Raw genomic sequence first — 22122 nt, 5'->3', positions numbered from 1 at the left:
TGATATGCCGTAAAACAAAACAACTAAACTTTCTTTGAAGTACTGCAACAATATACAATATGGTATCATGCTAACACCGTTTTATCCAGCTGTCAGTATAAATATGCAAGCCCAATATTCTATATGAGACCATATCAGTGTCAATAACAGTTTACTTCCCTTGAAAAGACATTTCTAATTATTTTATTGCTCTCAAACAATGTCAGTTTTTTTTGCTAACAAATAGATAAAATAGAAGTTCAAGTGAATTCAATTCATGTTCATAAAATTCTTACACTTTGTTTCCTTTGTCTTTAGATTTTTCAACGAAACTTACCTCTTCTCTGTTCATCAAATTCCATATCTTTTTCATTCCAATTATGTCCGCTGTTCCGTGGATGAGACACTGCTGCAGATTTCCAGGTAATGTAGCCATGGGAAATAGAAACACTCCGTGTTTGCAACTATTTAGAAGAAGAAAAATATTCACAAGATAAAAGAAGTTCATTTTAAAGCATGCAGATCATATAAATAATGATTACTAACATTAGCATCTATTCATTATCAAGGATAAAAGCATCAAAATATCACATATTTAATTTTTTTTTAAATCTAGAATTGGTTTAGTTTGGTTGTTCTTTTTTTATGGTATATCAACCCTTTTCAGGTTATTTCATGCCGAATCCTATAGTTTTGGAAAAGACGTTTTATGCTACAAGTTTTTTTTTTTATATCTTCAAATATTTTTGATGAAGTTTGGTTTAATTGTTTTGTAGTAGAAAAATGTTTTTGTTTTTTACTTTATAGGGCATGATTTAATTTTGCAAAAGGAAAGGAAAATAAACAATAGCATTTATCTTTAGTGCATTTTAGGTCAGAGAGCCGGTATCTTTAGACAGCCTGATCTACTAACACTAGGGAATCTAAAATTATTGAACAATTTTATACATGACAAAAGATTTTTAATACATTATTTGCATTTAACTTAATATTTACATTTCATTTATTATTTATATTATTATTAGATTTATTATTTACATCTAATTTATTATTTGCATTTATTATTTATGTTTATTATTAATTTATTATTTACATTTATTATTTACAATTAAAATAAATTATGTTCCTGAATTTTTTAGATGAAAATTAATACTTTGCATTACTTGGATTATACAGACTTCCGGTCTCATCTTGAGTGTTGCTTGCACAATATTTCCATTGATATAACTTCCGACCTTCTTCACGTGTATCTTAACAAATTTGAGAATTTGCATGGAATTTTGAACAGAACCCTTCATTTAATCCCTAAAGGCACATGCTTTCATTCTGTCAGCCATCGCTGGCTAGGAGTCCTATGTAATCTGCAAGTGTATTTTAGCATCGTCTGTACTGAGGATTGAACCTTCAATTTCCAGAAATATGTAGCTTACAACTGACTTTTACCAAATACTTTATTCATGCTCTTTTAAAAGAAGATTAAAATTAAGAAACACGGTTTTTGTTGAGCTAGTTCTAACATTTGTTTTTAATTAAGTTTTGGCCTCTGAATCCAAAAATACCTCAACGTTTTCAGCATAATACACTTTCTTCATCTCAAAAACATTAAAAAATGCAGCATCTAAAAAGTTTCCATACAATCGAACAAATTAAATCATTGCTTTGCCTATTATTATACCAAACTTGAGTAAACCAAAATTTGTTTATCTGAGGTGTTTTTTCTTTATATTTTAATCACTCAAAATAAAAATTTAAATATTCCTTAGTTTTACAGTTGAATGAATTGTTTTGATTTGCCATAATTTTCAAATGATTCAATAAGCGACCCATATCTTGGTTCATTTATATCTATCACTTTCATCCTCTCTCACAGTCTATCGTTTGAACCTCTAATGTTATTCTACTCCCCAACTTTCTCCCCTTTTTCCCTTATTTCTCTTAACAGTTGAAACTAAAAAGATAAGAAATAATAAAAAGACTGAAGCAGTCTATTATTTAAAAAAGGGAATATTACCACAGGCAGTAATAGTATTTATTTTAAAGGGAAAGAGAGAAAGCCCGGGGTGGGGGTACGAGAAAGGGTGGGAGTATGCAGAAATTTAGGATTTTGTCCTTTTATTTTTTTTATATTTAACCAGGGCTCAGTGGATAACCCAACAGGTCATGCTTTTTATTTATTTTTTCATACAAAGGATATTATTATTACTGTAAGTCAGATCGTGTGCAAGTAGTTAAGGTAATGGAAAGTAGAAAATGGACTTTGGGTTTATTTTTGTCAGTCTTTTCTTATTAATAGTCCTTGCATTCTATAAATGTTTCTGACAAAGGAGGAAGAATTACTGTTTTCTGGGTCGGAATCTATCCATATAACACTTTTGGCTAGTTTTTGACCTTGAAGTGCTATTTTTCATTCCTTACATCAAGTAGCTTTATACTTTGTCTGAAGCTATTTCCATTACAAAAAGAAACAAAACAAAATACACATTCCGAAAAATGTTAAATTTGTAAATAATTTCACTTTATGCTTCAACAATAGTCACCTTTAGTCATATTTAATTATAAAATAACTAAAATAACTGTTTTCCTTCCATTGATAAAGTTCAAAATCCGCTTCGAAACCTAGTAGGTAATGCCCTTTTCCTTTCCCTGCAACCTCTTTCCCACAGAAAAGACATTGCGAGCCTGTCTCTGCTCTATCATTATTTTCATGGCAAGTGCTCGACTGAACTCCATTCTATGGTTCCCCCTTGCTAAATTTTCATAAACACACAACTAGCTACAACCACTATACATGATTTCCCACACTCTCTATCTGTACCTAAATCTAAACGCAGATTCCATGAACAAAGCTTCTTTCCCAGAACTGCCCGCTGTGGAACACTGTTCCGCTGGCCTGCTTCCCAGTTGAATACAACATGGTAGCCTTCAAATCCAATATAAACAAGTTTTTGTTGAACTGTCCCTCATAAATAATCAAATTCTACTGAACTTACACCATTAATAATTACTACACCACCACCTGACATTCATTAACCCTTATCCTCGAGTGGCATTTGGGCTTTGATAAGTGGTGACTCCCAAGTAAAAAAAAAAAAAAATCCAATCAGTTAATCAGTCCTATTACTTACTAGGAAGGAGACCCGACGTTAACCGGGATTAAATGATGGTCAACGAATATTTCACACTCCCATATTTTTATTGTCATCAAAATCGGGGTGAAATCGCCCATTTTTTAATCAAATCGATTGATTGCCTGCTCTAGATGGGGACCCATCGCAATGCACTGGGAGGAAGCTTTACATGCCTCCGCTCAGTGACTTAGTCCACAATGCATTGTAGTCTATATTGCACTGTAGAGAACCTACTGTTGCTTTTATAAAATTATTTTTATATAATGACTTGAATTAAAGTTTAAAATGCAAAACTCAAAATGGCTTGAATTTAAGTTTAAAATGAAAAAGTCACGTATCATGTTTTATCATGTTTCAATTATGCTTTAAACAGAAACACTCATTTTGAGCATGCCCCTGTCATATCAAAGAATCTATTGTTGATTTTGTATACCGGGCCTTTATACTTGTGTGGTAATAAAACTTTTCAAATGCACTTGTGATGTTAGACTGTATAATGTGTTAATTTTGCTTAAAATCGTCTGTTCCTTTTTTCGTCGACTATTTTCAAATATTGATTATCAATACTTATCGAAGACATTCTGATACAAAACCTATCTAAGAACACTGTCAGATACATAGAGTACGTCCATGTGAAATTTCATAAAAATCGGCCCAGCCATTTTCGAGTCTATAGGGAATAAACACACAGATACACAGACAAAGTTCCTTTTATATGATAATAACTAGATATATAACTAGATAGACAGATAAACAAAGTTGCCTGTAGAGAAAAAAAAACTTGACGTGTTAAAAGAAAACTGGTTACGGTAAATCAAGTGAAAGATTGAACTCACCAGAAATCAATGTTATTGATCTATCAGTTCACGCACTTGTTCTTATAAGATCACCAAAGTTAAGCCACATTGAATCTGGTCATTTGATGGATGAATACCAGTTTCTGTATACATATACAAGTTGGTGATCCATATTCATAAACAGCCATTCTACTCCCCATCTATCACCAAAGTCACACAATCATCTCTGAAGCTTGAAATTTGTCAACGTTTCACTAACATAGCATGGCACAGGATGGCTCAAGTTAGCTTGCAATAGTATCTGTAATTTGGTTGGCAACATCCTTTTCATCTTTTCTGCACCTTCTCTCTCACAGATATAATGTTGTTAGTCTCAGTCTTTTCTATAAATACTATTATAGCATGTGTTCTTCAGAATTGTTTGATCTATTCTCTGCTTCCTTTGTTCCAGCTTGTTTAACTTATTGGTCTAGTGGTTTCCATTAATTCCCTGTTTTTATACCGCATTGTAATACAGCTTCCTATTCCAGTAGCTTCTTTCCAAGAACCACTGGCTTGTGGAACTCTCTTCCTGCTGGCCGTTTCCTTCCTACCTATAGCCTAATAGGCAATCTCCTATATGTAATCTATAGCCAATAGGCATCTCCTGTCTTTGCGATAATCATCTTTCATTCTTATTAGCTCTTTATATCAAGTGGCTTCACGCCTTGCCTGTAGCAATTTTCCATTTTTTTTTTAATTTGCATAGCTTTAAGATATTTCTTTTTACTGTGGTTGTTTACACTTGGCTATGGCACATGAAAATTGTCTTGTTAAAATTTTAAATGTTTGTTGTTTTGAAATAGAATATTATAATTATTTGTTAAGCTTTTTAATAAACACCGCAAACATAAATTTTCCTTAAAACTAACCTTTTAAAAAATTTTCTAAATAAAATAAAAATTCCAAGTTTCTAAATAGCGCACGATTATGAAAAGTCCAAGGGAAGTAACCTAGTAAGAAATAATGGTGCTTCTATAGTATTAAGATGAAAATTAAATTTCAAGTAAAACAAATGATGACTAAGTAATTGTCATGCTACAAATAATAAAGTATTCAAATATTACGAAAAACGATAAAGTAGAATAATAATTATTTATGAAAAAAGAATTTTGTAAAACGATTTTTACTACATAAATCAAAAGAAAATATTTACCTCCCCTGTCAGAAATGTCAGCAGTTTGAAATTTCTATCAGTAATTCACGTTATGATGTACCTATTTACTATGCCTCCCCACGGGGCAGAGTTAGACACCAGGGTCGTTTTTTAACGTGGAGAAAAGGTACAAAAATAAAAAATTGTCTCAGTCGTGAAGGATTTCTCCTCCACTACACTTTGATCTTGACCAAAAGGCCAAGAACGACTTATGATGTAGTAAAATCAATATGTCGAACAAATCATAATCTTTATTCAAAACTGTTTTTCATGAATAATTATTTTTGTACCTCATCGTTTTTCATAATATTTGGATATTTTACTATTTGATACCTGACAATTACATAGGTACCATTTGTTTTACTTGAAATTCAATATTTTTTGTCTTTATATTTGTAGAAGCACCAGGATAATCACATTGACAACTTATGCACACAGTTTAAGGACATCACAGGAAAACTTTTTTGTTAAGCAACAATTTTTAAAATTGACTAATAATAACTCCTTTCCCTGTTGTTCTCTAATCTTTCCTATGAAATAAAGTTGTAAGATGCAAATAATGTAAGAAATCCAACTGTATCATTATGGAAATCTGTAAACATGATTATTGAAATAATTTAGGAAAATAATATACAAAAAACAAGATAATATACAAGGTAACCGTTTTTTTTTTCTATTTCAAACTTATGCATATTTAGTAATGACTATTTTTTGTTTCTTTCCTGGTAACACTGTTCATTTAAAAAATTTCTAGTAAAATCCCAATCAAACCAAATTTATACTTTAGAATTTTGGAGATGTGGATTAATAACACTGGTCAACAGCAAATTTGGTGTCTCAGTTTTGTAAGCTGATTTTGGACAATTTTGATGTGCTGAATCCAAAAATAACACTCTTTTTGCTGGGTCAGGTCGACATTTTAAGCTATCGTTAATTTTCTATTTTTTAACTTTTAAATACCCGAGAAAGGTACAACAGAAGTATTAACCATTTACCGTTTAAAGTTCTATTACCTGAACAAATTAAATTTTTTTAGCACTAGCAATACAAAGAAGAAAGCATTTGAATAAACAATTTTTGATTAAATTTTAATTAGGGAGTCTAAGTTTTGCGATTATTATGCGATATTTAAAGATAAGATAAGACTTTATTTGGCCCATACGGGAATTCAATGGTAAAACTTGTTATTAAAACACACCAACATATGAAAGCAGACGAGAAGGTAAGTCTTACGTATTGGTTCTGTGTGTTTCAGAGTCAAATTATTTCATTACTGTGCGATTAAAACTGTTCGCAGGACATAGATATAATTATGCCAAATTTTTTTGATACAGACTTTAAATTTCATGGAGACAACGTACACAAATTTAATTTTTAATTTTTTTCAGGTATACAATGGCGACTCAAAGAATGTGTGTAAATAAGCCAGATGTTTTTTGCTATGTTTGTGGTGAATACACACTTGCACCAAATCGCAATACTGTCACCACCTTTATCAAGCGCATTTACTATGCATATTTTGGCATGAGGCTCGGCGATCAAGACAAAAGTTGGGCACCTCACATGGTTTGCAAAAGATGCACAGAGCATCTCCGTCAATGGAGCAAAGGCACGCGAAAGTCCATGAACTTTGGCATCCCCATGATTTGGCGAGAGCCTTCAAATCATGCAACCAATTGCTACTTTTGTGCTATCAATGTCATGGGTATTAACAGAAAAAATCGCACAACACTGGAGTATCCCAATCTGCCGTCAGCTATGCGCCCTACTCCTCATAGTGAAGAAATTCCCATACCTGTATTTGAAGATAGAAGTATTGAAGAAAGCAGCAGTAACCAGGATGAAACTCAAAGCATTACCACTACCGATGATCATCATGATGCATCCTTTCCCGATGACAATGATGAGCAGCCAAAATTGTTTTCCCAAAACGAATTAAATGATCTTGTTCGCGATTTAAATTTGCCAAAAGACTCTGCCGAACTTCTTGCATCTCGTTTAAAGGGCAAGAACATGCTAAATGGTAAAGTTAAGGTAAGTTTCTTCTGTACCAGGCACCAGGAATTTTTAAGATATTTTGCTCAAGAAAAAGAATTAGTCTATTGCAATGACATAGTAGAGCTACTAAAACATCTCGGCGTACCTGAATACAAATCAGAGGACTGGTGACTTTTTATCGACAGCAGCAAAAGGTCTTTGAAATGTGTGTTGTTACACAATGGAAATCAATTTTCATCTGTGCCATTGGCACATTCGACAACATTAAAAGAACAGCATGAAGCAATTAAGTACGTCCTAGAAAAAATTTCTTATGACCAATATAAATGGCTGATTTGCGTTGACTTAAAAATGGTCAACTTCTTGCTTGGTCAACAGTCTGGATTTACCAAATACCCATGCTTTTTATGCCTCTGGGATAGTAGGGATCTTACTCAACATTACGTGAAAAAAGAATGGCCAGTACGTGAAGAGCTTGCAATTTGTAGAACAAAAAATCTGATAAACAAGCCTCTAGTTGACAGGGGACGTATTTTATTTCCTCCACTGCACATAAAGCTCGGTTTGATGAAGCAATTCACAAAAGCCCGGGATAAAAATGGACGGTGTTTTCAGTTTCTGTGTAAAACCTTCCCCAATTTGTCAACTGAAAAATTAAAAGCTGGTATTTTTGATGGTCCTCAAATTAGGCAGCTGATCAAAAACTCTCCCGCGTTTGAGGAGACCATGAATCCTGTTGAGCAACAAGCGTGGAATTGCTTTGTTCAGGTCGTGATGAATTTCCTAGGCAACACAAAAGCAGAGAACTATAAAGATCTAGTAGCAAATATGTTAGTGGCCTTTAGGAACCTTGGCTGCAATATGAGCATAAAAATGCACTACCTGTACTCGCACATGGACTGCTTTCCTGAAAATCTTGGCTCTTTAAGCGATGAGCATGGAGAGCGCTTTCACAAGGACTTGAGAGAAATTGAATCACGCTACCAGAGAAGGTGGGACATGGTGATGATGGCGGACTACTGTTCTCCTAGTCTCCTAGACCTTTTTCTCACAACTTGCCCTGAACTATGTTCAGTTTCCGTTCTGTCTCCTCTTGGATCTTCCGACCACTCAGTTGTATCAATTAAGATAAAAATGAAATGTAATAAGTCCTCAGACATACCTCTCCATCGTACAGTATATTGATACACTATGGCTGACTGGGATAGTTTCCGTACATTTATATCGGATCTTCCTCTGCGTTCCATGTTTAAAAAGGATGTGTCGTCTATAGTATCAGACCTGACAGAATGGTTAATTGTAGGTATAGACAATTTCATACCCTCGAAAAAGTTCCAGCAAAAACCTAACAGCCAGCCATGGTTTTCTCCAGAATGTGCTGCTGCTATTGCGCACAGAAATTACTTTTTCCACTGCTTCCAACATAATAGATGTATGGAAACTAAAGCCGCTTTCAGGACTGCCAGCAACCATTGTAAGAAAGTAATGAAGAACGCAAGAGAGTTGTATGCTCAGTCCGTCAAGTCCAAAGTAGCTGAGCAGCGGCTTAGTTCCCACCAGTTTTGGCAAATTGCAAACAGAATCCTGAACAGAAGCGTGTGCTCTATCCCAACTATCATCAATCGACCTGAGTTAATCTCGTCAGCATCAGACAAAGCCAAACTCTTTGTCAAGGACTTTGTAGCCAATTCTACCCTTTGTGACCAAGGCCGCCAACCCCCAATATTTCCTCCTGTATCAGAAAACACACTATGTGATATACAAATATCTGTATGTGATGTTGCCAAGCTAATCAAGAACCTTGATTCCAGTAAAGCAACCGTCCCTGACGGTATTCCAATTATAGTACTCAAAAAACTTCAACCAGAACTAGCGCCCATACTTACAAAACTGTTTAAACGTTGTCTTAAGGAAAATTGCTTCCCATCACCCTGGAAAATCTCATTAGTATGCCCTGTATTTAAGAATTCAGGTGATCATTCATCCCCCTCTCAGTACAGGCCAATAAGTCTCCTGTGTGTCATGAGTAAGTTGATGGAATCTGTGTTAAATAGAGAAGTAATCAACCATCTCAGCAAAAATAACCTTCAATATGGTTTCCGTTCTGCTAGATCTACAGCAGATGTGCTTACAGTTATATCTCAAAGGATTAGCGAGTCTCTCGACAGAGGCAACCTTTCTAGGGTAATTGCTCTTGACATATCAAAGGCCTTTGATAGGGTATGGCATAAAGGTTTACTTCACAAGATCTACAGCTATGGTATAGCTGGAAATGTCTTCTCAATTATTAAATCATTTCTCTCTGATAGGTTCATAAGAGTAGTAGTTGATGGGCAAAAATCAGAAGCTCACAGTATAAATGCTGAAGTCCCTCAGGGGTTCATCCTAGGCCCAACTCTTTTCCTGATCTACATCTTCCAAATCACATCCTTACATCATTCGTAGACATTTTTGCTGACGACACTACCATCTATGGTAGCACATCTAAGACAGTAAACGACCAAGTTCTCTCCGATTCTCTCTCCTCTGATCTTGATCACGTTGTACAATGGGGAAAGGAGTGGCTGGTTACTTTTAATGCATCTAAAACCAAACTTCTATCTTTACATCATCAACGTTCTGATCCCCATCTGGCATCAATTAAAATGAATGGCTCTCGTCTTGGGGAGGCCTCAAGTTTTGACAGGCTTCTGGGCTTGACTTTTACTCCTGATCTTAAATGGAACACGTACATCAAATCTGTTTCCAAGGCCGCTGGAAAAATGGTGGGATCCTTCTATCGATCCAGTAGATATCTCACTGCTGATGCAATTCTCTATCTATATAAGAGCCAGATACATCCAAGGATGGAATACTGTTGCCACATATGGGCAGGAGCTGCTAGAAAAGACTTGTCCTGCCTTGATAGGGTTCAAAATAGACTTCGTGGCCTGGTGGGAGATGTCCTTTTCTCTTCACTGCAACCTCTATCTCACTGAAGAGATGTTGCGAGCTTGTCTCTGCTTTATCGTTATTTTCATGGAAAATGTTCAACTGAGCTTCAATTTATGGTCTCCCCTTGCCAAACTTTCACAAGAAACACTAGACTAGCTTAAAACATTATCAATAATTTTCCCCACTCTTTATCTGTGCCTAAACCTAAACATAGATTCCATGATCAAAGCTTCTTTCTTAGAACTGCACGCCTGTGGAATTGTCTTCCGTTTTCCTGCTTTCCAGCTGTCTATAATACTATAATATGGTTGTTTTCAAGTCCAATGTGAACAAGTTTCTGATGAGCCGTTCCACTTAAGTTAACAAATTTACCGAACTTCCATTACTATTGATTACTATATTGTCCTTTTGACTACTCTACACTCTTTAACCCTAATCCTTGAGTGACCGATCGGCCTTGATAAGTGGTGAAGCCTATGTAAAAAAAAAAAAAAAAAAAAAATGTATGTCTGCCTAAAACTTTCAACAGAAGCAACGGATTTTCACGAGATTGGTATCGTTTTAAAGCTCGACCCTTCGGACAACAAATACAGAATAATTGACTAAAAACATTAATTTCTTCACCCTCAACTGGGCACTTTCCTACAGGGAGGAGTCGCTTTTTTCACTGATATTTCTGAAAGTCATCCCTTCTTTTCAATTGACTAGTCTTAATTTAAACCTTAACCATTTCTGGTTTGGCGATGGGCGCAACAGCAAAGACGTCACTTTTTTTCACATTCTTTTTACCCCTTTGAGCCTGCCTGCCTACTACCACTTTTTTTTCTTTTGCTCAATACACACCTCCAAACACCCAGGCAACGCCGGGCACCCAGGCTAGTCTAAGCTAAGGCTAGTAGCCTGAATAATCCAAATAATAAAAAATAATGGAATTTATGCATTCATTCTTTTATGGACTGTTATCCTCATCTTCACAAAAATTCACTTCTTCACTTCTTTATAAAGATGTTATCCTAATCTTTATCTTTATAAAGATGAGGATAACATCTTTATAAAGATGAGGATAACAGTCCACAAAAGAATAATTACATGAATTATGAAGCCTGATCTGAAAGGATTTCAAAAACAAAAAAATATATAAAATTTATGTCTTTATAAAATCGTTAACCAAATTTCTTTTGCAAAATACAGTAGAACCCCAGGATATGGTGGACCCAGAATACGTTTTTTTTTCAGGTTACGATGTGGAATACAATGTTTTTCCGGCCTCTGATTATGGTATTTGCCCCACCTTACAGTGTTATTTATACCGTTATTTGATTATATATATGTGTATGATATACTGTACTGTATTTTGTTACTAATTTTTAATATGTACTGTATAAAATTTTGCTAAGACCATGCCATACAGCGATTTTACCTCACGATCCCAACCCCAGAACGGATTAATGCCGTATCTCGGGGTTCTACTGTATTATTTTTCAGTCCAACGTTTCACAATGTGATACATTAAATATGAAAATTATCTTGTTGACTTTCTACAAAATTTAGCTCTTGAACTTCTTTTTAGTAATTGATCCATAATGGTATAGATCCCATTAAAATGAAATATTTGCTTTTTGTTTGTTTGTTTGTTTTTTAATTTTTATTTTTTACATGGTAATCATCACTTATCAAGGCCCGGAGGCCACTCGGGGATAAGGGTTATTGTGTGTACAGTAATCTATGGGATAATATCGTAGTAATCGTTAGTAATGGAAATTTGATAAAGTGTCTTACTTAAGGGGGCGGTTTAACAGGAATTTGTTTGTGTTGGACTTGAAGACATCCAAGTTGTAGTCAGGTGGAAAACAGGCAAATGGAAGAGAGTTCCACAGGCATGCACTTCTGAGAAATAAGGTTTGTTCATGGAATCTATGCTTTGATTTAGGCACAGATAAAGAGTGGGGAAAATTATTAACAGTGGTTTCAGCTAGACAGGTGTTTATCATGAAAGATTGGCGAGGGGAGACTGGTGATTCGAGCTCAGACAAGCACATGCCATGGAAGTAACGATAAAACAAAGATAGGCTCGCAATGTCTCTTCTGTGGGAGAGAGGTTGCAGGGAAGAGAAAAGAGCATCCCCCACTAAACTACGAAGTCTATTTTGTACGCTGTCAAGGCAGGATAGGCTATTTTTAGCAGCTCCTGCCCAGATGTGGCAGCAGTACTCCATCCTTGGACATAGTTGACTTTTATATAGATAGAGAATTGCCTCAGCAGTGAGATATCTATTGGAGCGGTAGAAGGAGGCCACCATTTTTCCAGCAACTTTGGCAACAGATTTGATGTATGTGTTCCATTTCAAATCAGGAGTAAAGGTCAGTCTCAGAAGCTTGTCAAAACATGGAGCCTCCCCAAGATGAGAGCCAACCATTTCAATTGATGCCAGATGGGGATCAGAGCATAAAATGTAAATGAGATTTTCGTATGTGCATGTTTGCCAGCAAAAATTTCATATAAAAAAATGTAACGTTAAACCTATAAATTGTTTACTACCTCATCATTAATAAGTCTGAGCAATATTTCGATCCATATATGCCTACCACATGTCAACATGTTTAGAAAGTCATACACAGACTGTTTAAGCATGATTTTATAGATATGTCTACATGTGTTAAGTGCATATGAATAAAAAGAGAGATTCTTGGGATCAAATGGAGTGATCGATTACCAACCAAGAAGTCAGAGTCACTAACTAACATCAATAATCTGTATATGACATCTAGGCTGGCTTGGAGATACTCTAAGTTTGGCCCCAGATAGAATTGCTAACTAAGTGCTCCAATGAACCATTGATGGGGAAAAAAGAAGAATTTCCTCCTACAACAGACAGCACACTATCCAACATACAAATATCTGTGCACAAGGTCGTCAAACTAATCAAGAACCTTGATTCCAGTAAAGCAACTGGCCTAGACGGCATTCCAATTATAGTGTTGAAAAAGCTTCGACCAGAACTTGCTCCCATACTTACAAAACTGTTTCAGCATTACCTTAAGGAGAAGTGCTTTCCAACACCCTGGAAAACCTCGTCAGTATGCCCTGTATTTAAGAACTCAGGTGATAAGTCATCTCCCTCTCAGTACAGACTAATAAGTCTCTTGTGTGTCATGAGTAAGTTACTGGAATCCATCTATATATATATATAAAAGCGAAAATGTATGTATGTATGTATGTATGTACACTTTTCCTCGATCTCCACAAAAGGCTTCTTTCAGAGAAGCGCTCGCTCGGTTCACAACTTCTTAAAACTTTTATATTATCTATAAATTGTAATATTTCACACTTAAGCACGGAGCTCGCCTGTCTATTTAATTTTATTGACTTTCAAACGTTAATTATTCCACATTTCCCACATCGGTACGCGTTACATTTGGTTTTCGGTATAAACAAAAAGCGAAACTCAACTCTAATCACTGGCCGAAAGCCAGTGGTCTCTAGAGAGCTAAGTAACGTTTGGTCAATGTCGACTTCGTCATATCAGATGGTAGCTTTCATTTCGAGACGAGACGCTCCCTCTAATAAACAGGGAGCGGGATTTTAAAAACAAACAAACCGATTTATTGACCTCATTAAAAACTGTCCCGCACAAAATGCTAACTGCTGAATACCTATCGCCGTCACGTCAATCAAAAACGCGCACCTGTTTTTTTTTTACACTTTACTATTTTCCAACTGCGCGTTCTCAAGGCTTTGTTTTTTTTCACGGGCACCTGTTTTTCTTCGGGTTTTTTTCACACACACCTACAAACACCCGGGCAACGCCGGGTACCCCTTGCTAGTATTAAATAAAGAAGTAGTCAACCACCTCAGCAGAAATAACCTCCTTAGTGACATGCAATATGGTTTCCATTCTGCTAGATCTACAGCTGATGTGCTAACAGTTATATCCCATAGGATTAGTGAATCTCTCGACAAAGGCTTCCTTTCTAGGGCAATTGCTCTTGACATATCAAAGGCCTTCGATAAGGTTTGGCATAAGGGCCTACTTCACAAGATTTCCAACAACGGTATAACTGGAAATGTTTTCTCAATAATTAAATCATTTCTCTCTGATAGGTTCATAAGAGTAGTGGTTGATGGGCAGCAATCAGAGGCCCACAGTATTAATGCTGGAGTCCCCCAGGAGTCCATCCTGGGCGCAACTCTCTTCCTGATCTACATCAATGATCTCCCAAAACACATACTTAAATCATTCGTTGACATCTATGTTGATGACACGACCATCTACGGCAACACATCAAAGGCCGTAAATGACAAAGCTCTCTCTGATTCCCTCTCCTCTGATCTTGAGCGCGTGGTTCAGTGAAGGAAGAGATGGCTGGTTACTTTTAATGCATCTAAAACCAAGCTCCTAATTTTACATCATCAATGCTCTGTTCCTCATCTAGCATCAATTGAAATGGATGGCTCTCGTCTTGGGGAAGCTTCATGTTTTGACAAGCTCCTGGGTTTGACCTTTACTCCTGATCTGAAATGGAACACGTATATCAAGTCTATTGCCTGGGCCGCTGGGAAATTGGTGGGATCCTTCTAATGCTCCAGAAGATACTACTGATGCAATTCTCTATCTCTATAAAAGCCAAGTACGTCCAAAGATGGAGTACTTCTGCCACATCTGGGCTGGAGCTTCAAAAAACAGCCTATCCTGCCTTGACAAAGTACAAAATAGACTTTGTGGCTTAGTGGGGAATGCTCTCTTCTCTTCCCTACAACCTCTCTCCCACAGAAGAGACGTTGCGAGCCTATCTTTGTTTTATCGTTATTTCCATGGCAAGTGCTCGAGCTCCAATCTCTGGTCCCCCTCACCAATCCTTCATGATAAACACCCGTCTAGCTAAAACCACCATCAGTAATTTCCCCCACTCTTTATCTGTGCCTAAATCAAAACGTAGATTCCATGAACATAGCTTTTTTCTGAGAAGTGCATGCCTGTGGAATTCTCTTCCGTTTGCCTGTTTCCCACCTGACTACAACTTGGACATCTTCAAGTCCAACATAGACAAATTCCTGATTATTAATCGTCCCTTAAGTAAGACACTTTATCAAATCTCCAATACCAACTATTACTACGATATTATCCCATTGATTATTGTACACAAAATAACCCTTATCCCTAAGTGGCTTCCAGGCCTTGATAAGTGGTGATCACCATGTTAAAAAAAAAAAAGAGGAAGACTACAAATGAACAGGAAGCAGACTATTGAGAGAGATTTGATTGCGACGGAAAAAACTGAAGGGACGCTGTGGATCTGGCTTCAAATCGAAAATGATGGCATACTCATGTATCACAAGACGTGGAAGTTCCCAACGTGAGAAAACAGCATAGATATTGCTTCACACTCAAAATTGCTAAAGTATGGAACAAACTGTTTGCAGCAGTTGTTGTTGGCTGCAGAAACACAGCATCCTTCAAAGCCCTCATGCTTCAGATTGACGCCCTTCTCCCACTTCATCCGCATGCGCACATGTTCATGCACCTTTAATGTGCACCTGAGCAATGTATACAATGATTTCATTATATAATGGCATAACATGAGTTATTTAATTTCAAATTCCTTTTAAATAGTATTATGAATTTTTGTTACATACCTGCAGACACACACAAAATCTCCATTATAATAGGAATACAATAAAATATTACTTACTAGTGGTGATTCTGCTGAAGAATTTGCCTTGTGTATAGTTTTGACCGTTTTCTGTCTTATGCATAATGTATTATTCACAGAATGTCGGCTTGAAGCTGTTAGTTGACCATTTCTACCTAAAGTGTGATCAGCTGCCATGGCCAGTGGGACATGATGCCACGAGTTTCCGTGATAAGAAGGGCCAACTGAATGTTTCTGCTCATGGACAGCCTTGCTGGAGGGATGAACTCGTTTCTTATAAACCATATTTTTCTGACGATTACATTGAAGAATACACACTGATACAGAAACAGTAATAATGACTGCTATCATTACTGCTACAGACACAATGATAATTGCCGAAGTCAGGTTGATCTTGTTATCTTTTTTGATGTTAACAGCATTTAGCATTTCTGATGTCTTGTTGCTTACGGTCAGTGTCAAATATACAGTAGTTCTGGCTGATAGAACTGGGCTACCACTGTCCTTCACTAGAAACTCCAGCTCATATGAGCCAGCATCTTGTTGGCTTAGGACATGAGTTGAACATAACAAACCAGTGTACTGGTTGATGCTGAATATCTGTTTGCTATTGCCTCTGATTATTTCATATTTTAGAAATGCATTCTCTTGACTGTCACTGTCTGATGCCTTTATCTGGCTGATGTTCTTTGTGTGATGCGGGTAATATGTTACATCCATATTATAAGGATTAACACTGGGAAATGTGAAATATGGAGCATTATCATTTTTATCTCTCACCTTCACTGTGAAAAACATACTAGTTGTTGCTGATAGAACTGGGCTACCACTATCCTTGACAACAAACACTAGCTCATAGGAACCAGCATCTTGTTGCGCAAGCACCCGATTGAAAGTTAACAAACCAGTGTACTGGTTGATGGTGAACATCTGCTTGTCATTGCCTCTGATTATTTCATATTTTAGAAATGCATTCTCTTGACTATCTCCATCAGCTGCCTTTACACAAGTGATGTTCTTTGAATGATGCCGGTAATATACAACATCCATGTTATAAGGATTGACACTGGGAAATGTAAAATACGGAGCATTATCATTTTTATCAGTCACTTCAACAATGACATTGACTGTATTATTGAGAGATGGGATTCCATTATCTTTCACAAATACTTGAAACTTGTAAATGTTTTGAAACTCATGATCCAGTGACATAATGGCTGAAATCATGCCATCATCTTTAATTTTGAAAGGTAAAAACTGTTTGTTATTTGTGAGCAGAGAATAGGTGAGTTTCCCTCCAACTCCCAGGTCTGGGTCTGTTGCATTGATGAAGCCAACAGAAAATCTCGACTTCTCATTCTCTTCAATCAAGAACTTAAATGTCTCCATAGAGAACTGTGGCCTTACATCATTCACATCGGTGACTTTGATGGAGAACTTACTCTTACTTTGCAGTGGAGGAGATCCTTTATCTTGACAGCTGATCTCAATGTCATAATCAGTTTCTGTTTCTCTATCAAGCTTGGTTGTTAAGATGACTTGATATTTCTTGGTGCTCAAATTATGAAGCTGGAATCGATCATGATCAAGACTGCAGCTGACTTCTCCATTTTCGCCATTATCATGGTCGAAGATCTTTACATAAGCAATAAAGCCGCCAACTTTAAGGTTTTCAGGAATTTTAACCGTATTCCCAATTTTTTCAGAAACAAAGTTTATATTTATTGTGGGTGCACTGTTTTCTTGGCCGGTCACACTAACCTGAAACTTTGCAAGGGAACTCAGGGGTGGGCTGCCTTTATCTGTAGCTTCGATAAACAAACTATGTGTCATCTCTTGTTCCAAAGAAAACTTCTTTACAAAAAAAATCTTCCCCGTTTTTTCGTTTAGCTCAAAATAAGTTTTTAATTTTTCAGGAGTCTCAGAGCTAAAATGGTATGATACTTGACCATTTTCCCCTGCGTCCAAATCAGAAGCGGATACAGTGGCGATGGGTAAATGTTTACTTGGTTCATTTTTTATGGTAACTTTGTAAGTGTCTTTGCTGAAAATAGGTGTATTATCATTAAGGTCGCTGACAGAAATGTACACGTCTAAGATACCCTGCTTGGGTGGTGAGGCTCCATCCTTGGCAGTCACTTGGAGGAGATAGGAATCTTTGGCTTCTCTGTCAAGCATTTTTTCCAATGTTATGCTTAGGTAAGATTTTCCGGCCACGTTTCTAAGTTCTGTTAGTTTGAATGGTTCTTTTCGATTCTTTATCAATTGATACGTAATGTTAGAATTTTTTGTGCCAATGTCATCATCCCTGGCACTGGAGATTGCTTTTCTGATTCCGATACCATCGCCCTCAGAAAATTCAATGTGTATTTTCTTTTCAGGAAATGTGGGTTGATGATCATTGACATCTTGTATGATCACCTTGACTTCTAATATCTTAATAGTGGACGTCCCTTTCTGGATTGCTACATCTAACATCCGAAAACATTCACTGTTACGTTTGCATATGATTTCAGCATCCAAAACTTCTACCGTATATAATTTTCCTGTCTCTTTGTGAATTTTAAATAACTGTGGCCCATTCTGTTTGTCTTGCTTTAACTGAATGAATGTAACTAAAGAACGTTCCTCGCTTGGAATACTGGTGACTGTAAGAGAATCCTTAGAAATGTCCCCAATAAGCGTCTCTGGATTTCTCCTTTCCTCCACAGTATAAACAAGATCGGTACACCAGCATCCGTGTAGCACTAACACTAGTACATAAAGTTCTAACAGCATGATAACGTGTCAGGTTTCTTGCTACAGAGAGGAAATCCAAAATCTTTGTCCTAAAAACGAAAAAAGGAAATAAAACATGAAATAATTTGTTTGTAAGTATTTTTATATAAGCAAAGAAAATGAAAAATAAAATAATTTAATAGTATTAATACAAGTATTTAGTACTAGTTTTATTATTTTTTTTAATTCTTTATTTATTTTATTATTCAATATCACTATTTTTTATTTGACTAATGAGTCACCACTTATCAAGGCTAAAACCCACTCGAAGATAAGGTTAATGAGAGTATTCAACAAACACGAACTTGAAATGATGCATTTATGCTAGTTGCCTGCTTTTTATCAATTCATTAAATAGTGCTCAACTTCAATCTCTTAACTATAATATTTTTAAAAATAAATGTTAATAATTTTTCATACCTAGAAACACTAGTGTTTCATGCTTAAAATATGTAAAATTATGTCAGCTGGATTTAAAAGTTGGACCTAAATAGCATTTAAACAGACAAATCAAACTTTGATTCTGACTAGACAAGTTTCATTTGTTATTCTTGTGCCATGTTATTGGTAATAAACTAATTTACTTCTGTACAATTTATTTTTTAAGAAATACCTACTCTAATTTGGCAGTTTGGAAACATTCATAAATAAAAATCTAAAAGGAAAAATCAGTTAAGGGGAATAACTTTTATTGCTTTAGTATGAGTTAGTGTTCTTTATTTTTATTAGTTTATATACTAAAAAAAAAAAGCATGGTTATAAAACAGAAATATTTACAAAAACAAATTTGTACGTGATTACTGCCAACACCGGACACACACACACACACACACACACACACACACACACACACACACACACACACACACACACACACATATATATGTGTATGTGTGTGTGTATGTGTGTGGGGGGTATGTGTGTGTTTATGTGTGTGTGTGTGCGTGTGCGTGTGTGTGTGTGTGTCACAGATCAGAAAACCATTGGTACCGTCAGTTTAAAATCCAAAACCAATAGCTGGTTGCCACTGTCAGGCTCTCTTCAACCTCTGTTTAACCAGAATCAGAGGTTGACATTGGCGACCAGATATTGGTCCCTTTTGTTTTGGATTTAAAATCAACAGTACCAACGTTTTTCTAATCTTCTGTAACATAAATATAAATAAATATCATGCTTTTATTTTTATTTTTTTTTATAATCAAGCACTCTGCTAGTGTTTTTCCCCACGAACCATATATATATATATATATATATATATATATATATATATATATATATATATATATATATATATATATATATATATATATATATAAATATATATATATATATATATATATTTCAGAATAGTGTATCATATTAAGAACCTTTTACAGTTGTTTCAAAGTTAATTTATTCCCAGAATTTATAGTTTTACAATTAAATTAAATTATTATCATATCTATTTCTTTTATAAGAAAATCTGAAACAATTATAAAATAAATTAAAACTTCTCACTAAAAAAAAAAAATCTACAAAATGTTTTTAAACAAACATGAACAATAAATTATTCGTTACATGTTAAGTCCATTAAAAGATTTTTAAAAAACTTTAAAAATAATTTTACTAGTAAAATCCATACAAGCCATCGGTGCTTACTTAGAATTAGACTTGATTAAAAAATTTTAAAAATGCAGATCAAATTTTATGATTCTTAGTGATTAAAAAGTTTTAATTATTTTGAATACAAATGAAATCTCTGTAGTCAAAGTGAATTGTTGCCCTTGAATTTTGGTAAATTTTAAAACAATATAGCTGCTTTCTTCCTCCTCCCTGCTTCCTCATAAAATTTGATTTTCTTAATTAAAAAGAAAACTACTTGATCAATTTATGTGATTTTTTTGGAATATTACATCTTCATAGAGTGACGAATATGTACATCATAAAGATTTTTTTTTCTGTACTTTTGTTTTTGAACTAAGTGTAATTCTAAATAAGCACCTAGCTATCTTCCTTCCAAGATTAAAAGTTATCAAACTCTGGAATCTATAAGGAACGTCAAACTGAATGTTAGCAACGTAAACACATGACACAAGTGTTTAGTACTAAGCAATAGTCTTCTGGAGGTTGAAGGTTCAATCCTAACTACAGACGATTCTAACTAAGATTAAAATAAAAATTACTTAGTACTTCTAACCAACTATGGCTGACAGAATAGGAATAACCTACTCATATCTATAGATTTCTGAGTTTGATACGATGCAACTGAAGGTCGGAGGTTACATCGGACAAAACATTGAGTATAATATCCAAGATGATTATAATAGTCAGAATAATCCAAAAAATTATTACACTTCTCTCCATAAAATTTCCTAGAAGTTCTTTTATCTTAGCAATTACTTATTTTGTTCAAATTTTGCATGTTTAATATTTAGCATTTCTGTAACATAAATGATATTGGTGAAAAATTAAATCTATACATAGATGCCATGTGTGTGTGTGTGTGTGTGTGTGTGTGTGTGTGTGTGTGTGTGTGCGCGCGTGTGTGTGTGTGTGTTCATTTTTTCAACAAGTCTTTTAGTTTTAGTTTTAAAATCAAATAAAAATTAAATATTTAAAAGTGCACATTAAAAGGTAGAAATAGATAACTCAGCAGCTTTGTGTACATTCACAGCATTTCATGAGAGATATGCTAATGTGCCCTTCAGTTAATATCTCAAGGGGGAAAATCCAACGCCGCCAAAAAAAAAAAAAATGATAATAATCATTAGAAAGATGTTTGAAAATTGTCTCACCTTTTATATTTTCATTCCAATGGTCTTTGCAATGCGTGTATTCTTTCGAAGGAATCTTTCCTGTACTACTGCTGCTCCCTTTTGTGAGCCAATAGAATACATAATTTATTCTTTGTCCTTTTGGGTATGCATCCACACATAAACATACACACTTGTTGTGTATCTATGGGTATCTCTGTGAATATATAACCCCCTTTTGGCAAAATGTCATGCATATCATCTATGGTCATGTATGACAATCTTCTACAAGCTTTCTGCATATGCACACAATTACATAAGGATGGATTGCTTTAGTATAAATTTTCATGTGGGGGTGTTTTCCAATCCTAAAATGTATGGTGTTTGTATAATGGCTGCTTCAGTAACTGACAGAGTGATCTGCCCTTTACTCAGCCTCCGCCTCCTCCTCCTCTCTCTCCCTTCGTATTTCAAAACAGAAACAGCCATGTCGCCAGTGTTTATTTATTTACAAACATTCAAAATACAATGTCAGCTTTATACGAACGCACACATATTATTTGCATAGTGTAGATATTCACATAATGATATGCAATTAAATTAATATCTATGATGAAAATGAATAATAAAGGACTTATTATCCTAGCTCCCATGATGCTATAGCAATAGCAATGCAAGCATGCTTTCGCTCCATATCGCCTTCATTCTTCTTTACCTATACTAATACTACGTACGTCAATGTTTATAACACTGACAGTTTTAATAGTTACGAAACAAACGATATCAAAAAATAAACGTCTTTGTTATTATAATGAATTCTTTTTTGACAGTTGTGTGTAAAACCAACCAATGTCTTTAATTTTTAATAATAAAACTGTCCATGTAAAAAAAAAAAAAAATGGTTATTTAAATTTAAGTCAAAATAAACC

At 35.2% G+C, this 22122-nt stretch overlaps 1 protein-coding gene across 1 annotated transcript in view; it reads right to left on the bottom strand.

Annotated features, from left to right (window-relative positions):
- LOC145242062 (protocadherin beta-15-like) overlaps window positions 1-21622 on the bottom strand; it is a 35391-nt gene extending 13769 nt beyond the window's left edge. The window contains exons 1-3 of the mRNA XM_080104958.1: window positions 21236-21622; window positions 15723-18511; window positions 317-443 (exon numbers count right to left, since the gene is read on the bottom strand). Of these exons, the coding sequence (XP_079961084.1) occupies window positions 317-443; window positions 15723-18461 (2866 nt within the window). The 5' untranslated portion in view covers window positions 18462-18511; window positions 21236-21622. The remainder of the gene's footprint in view (window positions 1-316; window positions 444-15722; window positions 18512-21235) is intronic.
- Window positions 21623-22122: the final 500 nt, after the last annotated feature.

Source organism: Euprymna scolopes, chromosome 21 (assembly GCF_053919585.1).
Source record: "Euprymna scolopes isolate OS-2025 chromosome 21, ASM5391958v1, whole genome shotgun sequence".
NCBI lineage: Eukaryota > Metazoa > Mollusca > Cephalopoda > Sepiida > Sepiolidae > Euprymna > Euprymna scolopes.
Note: the sequence above shows the minus strand (reverse complement) of the source record. Positions and strands in the feature narration are given on the sequence as shown.